The 13,081-nt window shown below is 38.9% G+C and overlaps 1 protein-coding gene across 2 annotated transcripts in view; it reads left to right on the forward strand.

Moving 5' to 3' along the window:
- EML5 (EMAP like 5) overlaps positions 1–13,081 on the forward strand; it is a 169,679-nt gene that overhangs the window by 67,534 nt on the left and 89,064 nt on the right. For both annotated transcript variants that reach the window (XR_008629256.1, XM_055131814.1), the window contains exons 16-20: positions 1,589–1,682; positions 3,995–4,095; positions 8,974–9,176; positions 10,140–10,251; positions 11,820–11,947. Coding sequence is in view for 1 of the 2 variants with exons in the window: in XM_055131814.1 (XP_054987789.1) it covers positions 1,589–1,682; positions 3,995–4,095; positions 8,974–9,176; positions 10,140–10,251; positions 11,820–11,947 (638 nt within the window). In the remaining variant the exon portion in view is untranslated. The remainder of the gene's footprint in view (positions 1–1,588; positions 1,683–3,994; positions 4,096–8,973; positions 9,177–10,139; positions 10,252–11,819; positions 11,948–13,081) is intronic.

A 13,081-nucleotide genomic window follows, 5' to 3' on the forward strand; every position in this document is an offset into this window, starting at 1 on the left:
GAAGCAAGCTTCCAACCATGGACCAATCGTCCTGGTCCTTGTTTCTACTGTCCTTGGGTATTAGTCTTATATTATGTTTTTTTTATACCCCACATACGTATGAGTGCTTCAAGTTCTGGGGGAGAAGTGAATTGGGATAGAGAAGGGACCACTATGACAGTGATACAATGATAGTTGGAAACGATCATTGTGGACAAGAACTGAGTGCTGAAGGTAGGTAAAGGAACAACCATGGTAACCTCTTAGTATGTGTATTGAAAACCATAATGCCTAAAAGGAGAGAAAGAGATAGAGATAGAGATAGATAGAGAGAGAGAGGGAGAGAGAGAGTGAAAGTGCCTAGACAGACAGGGGTGGGGGCAGGAGGCCAGGGTAGGTGGGAGAAAAACTGGGGACATTGATGATGGGAAATGAACACTGGTGGAAGGATGAGTGTTGGAATGTTCTATGACTGAAGCCAGATCATGAACAGCTTCGTAACTGTGTATCTCATGGTGATTCAATTTTTAAAAAATTAAAACCAAAACCCAGTAAATTAGTATGTTCCAGTGCTACTGGAACTAAAGCCATAGTGAATTATCTGTAGTAGAATTTGGAAGGGGAGGAAATGTAGATGTACAATCAAAAATCTGCTAAAAGTTAATAAATAAGAAATTGAGTGGCATACTAAAATAGCCAACAAAAATAATACCACTGGTAGTTATAGTGAACTAATTGACTTTTGAAAGATATATGGTAGAGTAACAAATGCCTTATTATATTAGAATCTTTATGTCTCTTAACACATGCTTACTTATCAGCATGGCTGATATCACTTAGTCAAATAATTCCAGTTTCTTAATACAGTTATTAACTGTTGTTTGGTAATAGTAACAACTAAAGTTGCTGACATTCACTACATATTAATTGCAGTAAGTAGGTATAACCAACATTTTTCTCATTTAATTTTTATACATGAGTTTTTATGGTAACTTTAATTTTTTTAATTTATTTTTTATTAGTGAATCACTGTGAGGGTACAGTTACAGATTTATACATTTTTGTGCTCATGTTACCCCATACAAAGTTCAAGAACCCATCCCTTCACCAGTGCCCATTCTCCACCACCAGTAAACCCAGCATCTCTCCCACCCTCCCCAGTCCCGTCTCCCCCCACCCCACACTGCCACTATGGCAGGGTATTCCCTTCTGTTCTCTCTCTCTGATTAGGTGTTGTTGTTTGCAGTAAAGGTGTTGAGTGGCCATTGTGGTAACTTTAATTTTTAAAAAAGGTTTTCTAAGTTTTCCTTTCCTTCTCATTTTCTGTCTCTTTCCTTCTTATCCTTCTTATCTTACCCCTTTGCCCTGTTTCCAAATTGGTGGATAGATAGAGAAACTGAGCTCAGAGAAAATATCTACAGATTATAGGCTTAGAGAAACTTCTCCCCCAGCTCCTATAAATTCTGGTTCTAATTATAGCTGTATTCATATTTTCTTAAAATTTAACATGTTTTGTAAAATGTTTAATATGGGAAAATGATTTTGGAATACATACTAAGTATGTTTTATCTAATGGTTGTCAGTATGCCTCTCTGATTAATTTTTGTAGCTGATGGGAAACGTTTGACTTCAGTTGGAATAGATGATAGCCACAGCATTGTACTGTGGGACTGGAGGAAAGGAGAGAAGCTCTCAGTAACAAGGTAGGAGAAAGGCTTAATATGACATTGGCAAAATACTGAAATTACTTTGGATTTTAACACTATTTCACTTAAAACAGTTTGAATTCAGAGGCCCAAGGTAAGACAGTGGATAGGTGCCTACCTTGCATGTGGCTGACCTGGTCCTATCCCTGTTATTCCATGTGGCCCCCTGAGCCCGCCAGGATTATCCCTGAGCACAGATCCAGGAGTAAGCCCTGAGCACTGCTGGGTATCGCCCCTAAAAAACAAAATTAAAAAGTTTCTTTTTATCTTTATCTTTATTAGGATAAAGGTGAGAGTTTATTTATTTATTACTTCAAATTAGTAGTATAGTTTTGGTAAAAAATACAAGTGATTTCAGAATTCACTTACAGATTCACTCCTTATAAACCCCCTCATCTTGTTTTTATGTTTTGAGGGTCACATATGGTGGTGCTTGGGCACTGCCCTGAGCAGAATTTGAACCATGTACACTTGGAACAAGCTTGGACCTCTTGCAAGCAAAGCATAGGATTCAGTTATCTGAACTATCTCCCTGGCACTTAGACCTACTTTTTAAAATAAATATAATATGATTCTGGAGTTAACTATTGGCTTAAATCTTTTGTACAAGGACTGGAGAGATAGTGCCACAGGTAGGGCATTTGCCTTGCATGCAGCCAACCCAGGTTCAATCCCCATATGGTTCCCTGTGTACCACCAGAATTCCTGAGCACAGAACCAGGGGTAACCTCTGAGCATTTCCAGGTGTGGCCCTAAAACCAAACCAAAACAAACCAAAATATATCTCTGTGTACAGAAAAAGTGAATTTTGAGGTATTGTAAACTATTGGACAGTAGAAAGTATAACAAAGTGTACATACATTTGGTGAAAGAAGATACAGGCATACAAATATTATAATAGAAGATTCAGATTTTTTATTTTCTAAATTTTCTAAAATTAACAAATATTTCAAAATTATAAGAATATTAGAAGTTTCTTCATTTAAAAAATGATTGAGACTTCATGGTTTATAGTCCTATTAATATTGGTTTCTCGCACACATCATTCCACTGCCATACCATAGTGTGCAATTTCCTTAAAGGAGAAAATAATCAACAATGTCAAAAGACTAATTTTATTAACTTCATGTACTTAAAATGAGACTTTGAAAATTAGAAATGAGGGCTGGAGCAATAGCACAGTGGGTAGGGTGTTTGCCTTGCACGCGGCCAACCCGGGTTCGATTCCCAGCATCCCATATGGTCCCTTGACCACTGCCAGAGGTGATTCCTGAGTGCAGAGCCAGGAGTAACTCCTGTGCGTCGCCAGGTGTGACCCAAAAATTAAAAAAAAAAAGAAAATTAGAAATGAGAGGCCAGAGAGAGATACTGTGGTAGGGCATTTGTCTTGCATGCAGCCAATCTGGGTTCTATCCTCAGCGTCCCATATGGTTCCCCAAGAATCACCAGGAGTGACTCCTGAGTGCAGAGTGCAGTGTAGCCCAAAAACAAAACCAAAAGCCAGAGATGAATGCTTTCTTGATTTTTATAATTTAGGTAATAGGATTGTCATGGTGTTAAGTTTTATAGTATTGATATACAAAGTAACTGCATACCACTACCACCCAACATGTGGGGGGTAAATGCCCACTTGGAGCATGTAATGCCCAAATTGAAGATAGTTTAAGAGGTACTGTGTTTTTCGGAATGATTAAGCTACAACCAAGTACTAGAAAAAATTTCTTTAACTCATTCATGCCACAACTCGTGTAATCCCTGTGTGCTGTCATATCGTAGGTGTGTATAAACAAAGTTTCGTTCTTACTGTTTCTTTCATTTGGGATTCTAGTGGGAAGAGTTAACTTATTAAAATAATGGCACAGAACAAGGGAGATAGCTTGCATGGTAAAGTGTATGCCTAGCATGTCTGAGGCACTGGATTTGGTACCTCACACTGCATGCCCCTGCAAGCATGGCCTTGTATGACCCTGAAGGCTCCTGAGTACTTCTGGGTGTGGCCTTGGTCCCCAGCACCATAGCACTGGGCCAGACACTTGAACTGTCAGACCTGTACCACATGGCCAAGTAGGTCCAGGAATGGTCGTAGGTGCCCCACTACCATTGAGTGTGGCTCCTTAAAAATAAACTTAAGTGAATAAAGTAATGGCACAAAAAGAGATGTGAAATGTTTCCGTGTGCAGGCCACACCTGAGAATCTAGGGGACCAGATATCCAACAGTTGGGTAATCAAGAGAGGGTATGGAATGGGGGAACAATTATTGTAGGAGTCATTTCTCTTTGGAATTAAAACATTTTGTTATTTGTTTCAGAGGAAGTAAAGATAAAATTTTTGTTGTAAAGATGAATCCTTATGTGCCTGATAAATTAATTACAGCTGGAATTAAACACATGAAGTTTTGGCGTAGAGCAGGTAAGTAGTTTTTCTTTTATAAACTTCTTTGAAGTTTTAAATAATTACTACTATTTTAGCTATGTGTTGTGTGATATATCTTAGATTGTATCCTGAAATAGGAAAGAGATAGTTGCATACATGTGGGTGATATCTAAAGAAATTCTGAAGTTCACTTAGTGTATCAAACATGTTGGCTTCTTGGCTTTAACAGATAACTACAACAATGCTAACAAGGGAGGAAATTGGTTGAAGAGTATAGAATACTCTCTGAGTAATCTTTGCTACTTTCCTAAAACTCTAAAATTATCTAAAATAAAATTTTTTGAAAGTGACTCTCAACTCTCTTGTTACATTTTGAACAAATGTAGAATTTATGTGATTCTCCCATTTATCCCTACGATATTTTTAATTTAATTTTATTTTTTAAAGAAATATTTTATTGAATCACCGTGAAAAAAAGAATGAAAAAAATTACAAAGCTTTCAGGTTTAAGTCACAGTCAAATACTGATTAAACCCCCATCCCTTCACCAGTGCACATGTTCCACCACCAAGAACCCCAATACACCCCCCTCCCACCCACCCTCCATCGAAGTAGTTAATGATATTCCCTTTATTCTCTATAAACTTTGAGTACATCCCATATTTCCATACAGAACTCACTATTATTGATTGGAAATTTCCCCCAACAATCAGGCCTGCTGAATAGGCATCATCTAATAATTTCCCTTCATTGCCGAGAGTGAAGACTTTGAGTCCGCGCGGGGTTTTGGGTTTCTAATATTTTAGCTCAGTTCACAGTCAAATGCATGGCTGCAAGAATCCGCTCTGGTGCCAAAATGGGTTAGGAGACCTCAGGATCACAGTCTTTAGGCGCGGAGGGTCTGTTTCTCGTGTCACGTCTCCAGATCATCTCTGGGCGGAAGGCGGGCTGGGAACGCCCCCCTCCCAGGACCACCTACAGGCTACATCACTAAAGAGAGTCCTATCTCCGGGTTGAGGGGTCTTAGAGGGTGGCTCTCACCACGTGGGCGCTGCTGCTGCCGCCATTTTCGCTCAGAAAAATGGGGTGGAAAGGGAAAAATCCCTCCCCGGGCTGCACGAGGTTGTAGCTCAGTTCACAGTCAAAATGCATGGCTTCAAGAATCTGCTCTGGTGCCAACATGGGTTAGGAGACCTCAGGATCACAGTCTTTAGGCGCGGAGGGTCTCGATATTTTTTTATTTTAAAAGGTATTTTACTGAGCTGGAGATACGGTAGAGGAATAAAGGCACTTGGCTTAATACTGTTGACCGAGGTTCAGTTCTCAGCATTGCCAGGAATGATCCCCAAGTAGAACTAATAGTGGCCCCCAAGCGCTGCCAGGTGTGGCCCAAACCACCTAATCCCATAAAAATTATTTTACTTATAAAATTAACTAGCTTACATTCTAATTTCTTTCTTCTGTTAGTCATGTTTTTAGACTAAACCAAAAATGAAAAAAATGTGAATATTCTCTATATGCTATAAAACAATACAGAAATGAATGTTATCTCAGTCACTTATAACTGTAAATTAGTTACTGAGGAAGTCCTTATTTTAAATATATTCTTTTCTGCAAATATTACTGTGCTGTAACTTATAAATTCTGGTAACTCGACAATCAGTTTCGACCCACCTAGGCCTTTCAGCTAAAACATGTAAAAATAGGAAATGAAAATATGTATTAGAAAAGAATGGACTACTGAGGGAAAAGGATGGATACTGGATGTTATCACTCATCTGTGGTGCAGAGAGAAACAACGAAAGAGAATAGAGAGTATCAAATTACTCCTTGGCCTTGGATCACAGAACTGAGAATACCAAGCTAAGGAGCAAGTAGGAGGAGGAAGTGATGAGAGGACTGACAGGAACATAAGGACATTGGTGGAGGGCCTCAGCCAAATGTTAAAAATTGTTGTAAATATGTGACCTAGGTTACAATAATTGAATTTTTTAATTTTAAAGAAAAATGTTCATAAGGAACAAATTTTCAGAAGAATAAAATTCTTTTGAGGTCTGAAAATGTTTCTTTTTAATACTCAGTGTGCAGTAGTGACAATAGATTATTCGAGATTTTTGCGTGTGTGTGTGTGTGTGTGTGTGTGTGTGTGTGTGTTTGGGTTGTTTTTTCCACCATGCCCATTATCTCAGCATGGGGCTCAAGGGAGCCTGTGGTTACAGAAATTGAACATGGGTCTCCCATACACGAAGTGATATGGGATAACCTTTGAGTATCACCACAGCAGGTATTTGTGATTTTCTTATAGCAGGAGGTAAAGACTTTTCCCTCTCTATGTCCTTTATAACTTCCTGCCGCTAAAGATACAGACCTTGACAGCACATCTGTTTCCATGGGCCAATCCAAAGTGCCGACTCAGTACATTAAACTGAAAAGTATACATTTAGTGAAAACATTTCCTAAGTGCAAGTAGCTTTTATGTTGTAAGTTTTATAGGCCATGAATTGATTTACAGACTTGGATTTAATGTTTTGTCCCAAACTCATCAAGGCCATATTACATTTACAAGATAAGTATTTTAATGTGCTAAAAAGATAGTACAAGGGTTAAGGTGCTTGTCTTACATGTGGCCAACCCCTAGCACTGCCTGAGCACTAATTCCCTGAGCACTGCCAGAAGTGATCCCCAAACATTAGACCAGTAGTAAGCCCTGAGTGCCACTATGTGTGGCCTGTAAAAACAAACCAAAAATAAGTATCTTTACATTTGAAATTCATTTATACAAAACTTTTATTTCTGCATCTTAATCACTTGAAATTGCAAATGTCCACTGAGTAATTCTTATTAGTTCTGACTTAGAAAAAAACCCTAAATTTCACTACTGAACACCACTGGATGTAACGCCTCCCCATCCCCACACACACACAACAAAAGAAAGACCCTTATAATGAAGAGATTTGCGATTAAATTTTCCCCTCAAATTTGATTAGCTATAGTATACCGTACATGTGACATTGAATTATAGAAGCATAAATGCTAAACATTGGGTGTGCATTTCAACTTGCATTCCTCATATTTGGGTTTCTAATCCATGCATTCACCTTCCATGTGGGCAATGAAACAACCACTTTCCTGGTCCCGCAGTGGAACCCTCCGCATAAAGCTCTGGAGACCAAGTTAAAGATGACTTGAGCATGACACTAGTAGGAAACATCTTACCCACTATCCCTGATACATGCTGTGAAAATTTCAAGTTCTGAACTTGTTTGTCTGTGTGCCACACGGCTGTGCTCAGATCTTACTCCTTGGCTCTGTGCTTGGGGGAAAGTATGTGGTTCCAGGGATTGAACGCAGGTTGGCCGTGCATAAGGCAAGTTTGCCTTACCCTTCAGCCCCTGCTTATCCTTTCTATGCTTTCTTTTTCACCATAGCACCAACCATCATCTGACCTACTATATGTTTTGCTTGTCATTTTTATTAATTGTCTCGCCACCAAGCTCCATGAACATGGAGAATTTTGTTGTCGGGTGTGTTTACAGCTCTACCCTCAATTTTTGTTCCTGACACATATACTTCTTGAATAAAAGAATGAAAGAGCTTAGTTGGAACAATGAGTAAACTGTATCAGTAGGCCATGCATGGCCAATTAAAAACATGAGGAATGACAAGCTCATTAATAGAGGAATGCCAATTAAAACTACAATAGGATTCAATTGGTATTTCACGTCTTGCAGTCTGACATTACCAAGTGTTGAAAGGTGGGAAACAGGAACTCCTTTCACTATTAGTAGGGAGTTAGAATTAGAGTATCAACTTGGGAGCAATTTGACAGCAGATTCTGTCTCCCTTATTCTTATCTTGTTCTTTTTTGCCATACCCTTTGACCACTTGTAAGCATCCTTAGAGAATGTCAGCCCTTACAAGAATATTTAAAACATGATTGCTTTCTATAGCAAAACTTGGAAACAACTGAAGTGCCCATTTAATAGGAAAGTGCATGAACTGTATTACATTTATATAATATAATATTATACAGTTATTAAAGTTTTATGGATATACAAATTAACATGTATAAAACCTCATAAAAATTAATGAAAAAGGCAAGTAGAGAATGTAGAGTGGTTTTATTGAAAATTTTAAAACATGAAAAATAGTTCATGTTGCATAAGAATTTATAAATCAGTAATAAGATGAGTTCATAAAAATAACATTATATTCAGAAGAGTAGGGTATAAAAGAAGAATATGGGCTTGGCATCATGTTTTGGTTATGGTAGTAATTTTGTATAAATTGGTAATATTTTTATTTTATTTTGTTACAGTGCACAAACATGAGGTTTCAGTTCTGCCACTGAATCACATCCCTGGCCCCATTTCAATTTTTATGTATTTTTTGTATTTTTAAGTATGTCTTTTTAAAAATGTAAAAAAGGAGTTGAGGGCTGATAAAACAATATTCGTAGGGGTCGCTCTAAGAGATGCTCAGAACCTCAAGGGATGCTCTGCTAGGGGGTGTGGACTTCATAGCTCGGTGCACTGGCCTGACAGTGTTCACAGTCACCTTTTGGTACTATGGGGCTACTAGGCCTGCACCCCTTGGTTCTGATAGTGGGGAGGGCCATACGGTGCCCTGGGATTAAACTCAGAACCTTGCTTTTGACAGGCAGTGCTCTGCCACTTGAGCAATCTTCTTTGCCTCACAGCACACTTTTTTTGTGTGAGGCTGAAAGGCAGCCATGGATATGACTATCTAATTTGGGAAATTATTGCCAAAGTTACCGATGTGAGAAATACACATTTCCTTTTTAGTGTTCCTTACTGTTAATGTCTTTCAATTCATGCAGTAATAGAAATTTCACTGCTTTTTAATTTTACACATTTTGACAGTACTCTCCTAATACTCATTTTTATGAACCAGGAGGAGGATTGATTGGAAGAAAAGGCTATGTTGGCACATTGGGGAAAAATGACACAATGATGTGTGCAGTGTATGGGTGGACTGAGGAGATGGCTTTTTCTGGAACATCCACAGGAGATGTGTGTGTATGGAGAGATATCTTCCTTGTAAAAACAGTTAAAGCACATGATGGACCAGTGTTCACTATGCATGCCCTGGAAAAAGTAAGCAACTTAATCATAATATAATTTGTTAAAATTTAATCATGGCATACAGAATGTCTTAACAAGTAAAGAAACATTATTTTCTCTTTATTGGGATCCTCAATAGTTGTGATCTACATTACCTTTGTTATATTCTTCTGTTCAAACTCAAACATAGTGGAATAGGACTGCTGTTTTCTTTAAAATTAATAATTGTTGATCACTTTGTGCCAAAAATTGTAAAAGTTCACTAAATATTATCACTATGATATATTTTAACTGTGGTATGATATGAGGTAGCTGTTGTTCTTATCTGGTTTTTTTTTATGGTTTTTAATTGAGACACCGTGAGAACAGTTACAGGGCTTTCAGGATCAAGTCTCAGTCATATAATGATCAAACACCCATTCCTTCATCAGTGCACATGTTCCACCAGCAAGAACCCTAGAGACCCCCCCCACCTGTGTGGCAGTTGACTTTCAATTAACTATCATTGCTTTGATAACATTCAATTTTTGACAGAAAACTCACTATCATTATTTGGAGTTTTCCCCCCAACAGCCAGAACTGTCGGAATGGCATCATTAGATCGTATGTTTTCTATTGTTGATAACAATGAGCTTATGATGTTGCACGGTTGTGAAAGTGGCAACCCAGTTTTGGGGTTATCCATTATTTTTTTAAATGAATGGAATTGTAAGATTTCAGAAGAGTGTATGTAATTTGTTTAATGTGATAGTTATCTTAGAGTTCCAGATTACAAACAGTCTTAATGTTAGAGTAAAATGTTTCATGTCACTGTAAAAGTGACCCGAAATTAACAGATTCTATATTGATGTTTTTAAAAGCATAACAAGCTTATGCCAGTTTCTATTCCTTAAAAAAATACCCTTAGGTTATAAATGCTTCTTTCTCTAGTTTTCAGTATACAGAAGGTTCCCCCATTTTTAGGGCTTTATCAAGGTGAACCTTTTATTTTCATAGGGATTTGTGACTGGAGGAAAAGATGGTGTAGTAGCTCTTTGGGATGACTCCTTTGAAAGATGTCTCAAAACCTATGCTATTAAAAGAGCTGCTTTGGCCCCAGGGTCTAAAGGTAATTTAAGACTTAATTTATTTTGTATAAAAAGGATTAATTTCTCATTTCACCCTTCTTTCCTTTATTCTTTTTCTCAGTGTATTCCTTCAGGTAAAGCTCTGTATCATTTGGAACACTAGCCTGTCTACCTGCTATTTTGCCTGTAATTTCTCTTCCTCCTCCAACTCACCCCTCCACTTTCCTACAATATAATAATTTTTCAAACTGCAAACATTTCTATTCAGATTATTCTCTCGTCTCCCATCCTCCTTCCCCGGGTGGGTGGGTGGAAGGGAAGTGGGAGGAACAACCTTAAATTCCCTTGCTCTGCTCTCACAGTCCTTTTTTCCCATATTGTAAGTTCTGTGAGGGCAAGAGCTGATTTTCCCACTTGCCGTGCTGTTGCTGAAGTCTGCCTAGGACACAGTAAATATAATTTATCTTAAGTCGAATTAAAAGTGCCAACTATGCAGCTGTCAGAAAAAATGAGGTCATGACGTTTGCATATAAGTGGATCTACATGGAAAGTATCATGCTAAGTGAAATGAGTCAGAAAGAGAGAGACAGACATAGAAAGATTGCACTCATCTGTGGAATATAGAATAATAGACTATAAGACGAACACCCAAGAATAGTAGAAATAAGTACCAGGAGGTTGTCACCATGGCTTGGAGGCTGTTCTCTCATTCTGGGCAACTCAGAGAAGGGAACAGCAAGTAAAATGTGGTTGTTGGTCATGTGGGGGAAAGATGATGCGGGCCAAATATAGACTAGAGACTGAACGCAATGGCCACTCAACACCTTTATTGCAAACCACAACACCTAACCAGAGAGAGAGAACAAAAGGGAATTCCCTGCCATAGTGGCAGGGTGGGGTGGGGGGAGACGGGACTGGGAAGGGGGGGTGGGATGTTGGGTTTACTGGTGGTGGAGAATGGGCACTGGTGAAGGGATGGGTTATCAAACTTTGTAAGGGAGAAACATGAGCACAAAAATGTATAAATCTGTAACTGTACCCTCACGTTGACTCACTAATTAAAAATAAACTATTAATAAAAAAAAAATAAAAAAAATAAAAGTGCCAACTAGATTATTATACACATTTCAAGAGGCAAGAGGTGGACAAGGCGAAATAATAGAAACTGTTGGAGACTAGTAGTAGGGTAGCATATCTGGTTTTCTATATAATTATATGTTTGTAGTGTATAGATTTTACTTTTGAGGTTATGGTTGGAGAAACTGCAGTATATTTATCAGAATTCTTTAAGTTTATAAGAAAATTGCCTTGTGATTTTTTTTATTAAAATGGCATCATGGAGGGGGCATTGAACCATAGTACAGTGGGTGGGGCATTTGCCTTACATACAGCCAACCCGAGTTCAATCCTCGGCTTCCCATAAGATCCCCTGGGCACCACCAGGAACAATTCCTGAGTAATCCCTGAGTATTGTGTGTGCCCCTCGCCAAAAAAACCCCAAAATAACAATATTGTTTAATAAATTTTTAAAATAATTTTAAAATAGAATTATTGACAGCACATTCACCATTGTCTTATACTAACTTTATACATTCATTGAACATTTCAGGTCTTCTCCTAGAAGATAACCCATCTATACGTGCCATATCATTAGGACATGGTCATATTTTGGTTGGCACAAAGAATGGTGAAATATTAGAAGTGGATAAAAGTGGCCCAGTAACACTCCTGGTTCAGGTAATTTTAAATGTAAACATGCTTATTTTTATGCTTCCAGATAACCCAAAAATGCTGCTGTGCCTTTAACCAGACCCCAACAACGGGAGCCAAGTTTACCAAGAAATTAAACAGCCAAAAGTTAGGTATGTGGGATACAAGCCCACAAACCACCTCCGGCTCAGCTATATAAGTTCACTTATTGACCTTATTTCAGAGACCCATAAATCACAAAAGAGATCAAAAGACGTAGTTAGGGCCTGCAGCGCAGAGGTAGACAGGAACCCGAAGAGCTCCAGGCCCGCTTGGTTTGGGACTGGGCCTCCTCCCCCCAGGTTCCCAGTTTTCCAGTACTTTGGCAGTCACACACACAAACTGCCCCCAGCACCATGTAATCTCAACGGCCAAGACCCAGGGACTGTAAACTAAAACCCCCAAAAAAGAGCACCGCAGAATGTCCTGACCTTGCACCAGGCTGTTTCACTCAGGGTGCCCCAGAGGGGGGTGGGTGAGAGCCCTCCTCACCCCAAGGGACCCAGCTCCAGCAGCCAAAAACCTCCATAAGCCAGTTGCCGCCACACTCAAGGTCGCTCCCCACACATTCAGGCCTAGCCTCACATGTGAGTGAACATATTCCTGGACACATCATAAAACACTCCCTACCCATTCCCCATAATTACCACACCACATTTGATGGGGTTCAGTTAGTAGGCAACAAAGCATAGAGGGAAATATATATATATATACATATGCATATATACATATTTTCAGATATATATACCAAATTCCATTGTTCATCAATTTGCTCGAGCAGGCACTAGTAACGTCTTCATTGTGAGACTTGTTGCTACTGTTTTTCGGCATATCGAATATGCCACGGGTAGCTTGCCAGGCTCTGCCATGCGGGCGGGATACTCTTGGTAGCTTGCCGGACTCTCCAAGAGGGACGGAGGAATCGAACCCAGGTTGGCCACGTGCAAGGCAAATGCCCCACTCGCTGTGCTATAGCTCCAGCCCAGGTTTGCTTTATATACTTAAAATATTTTATACATCAAGAAGAATTGGTAGGCTAGTAATAAAAACAATTTTTTAAATTGAATCTAAAAAAAATTATATATTTTTTCGGCATAATATTTTAGAGACTGGGGCTGGAGA

Source organism: Sorex araneus, chromosome 3, assembly GCF_027595985.1.
Source record: "Sorex araneus isolate mSorAra2 chromosome 3, mSorAra2.pri, whole genome shotgun sequence".
Classification (NCBI taxonomy): domain Eukaryota; kingdom Metazoa; phylum Chordata; class Mammalia; order Eulipotyphla; family Soricidae; genus Sorex; species Sorex araneus.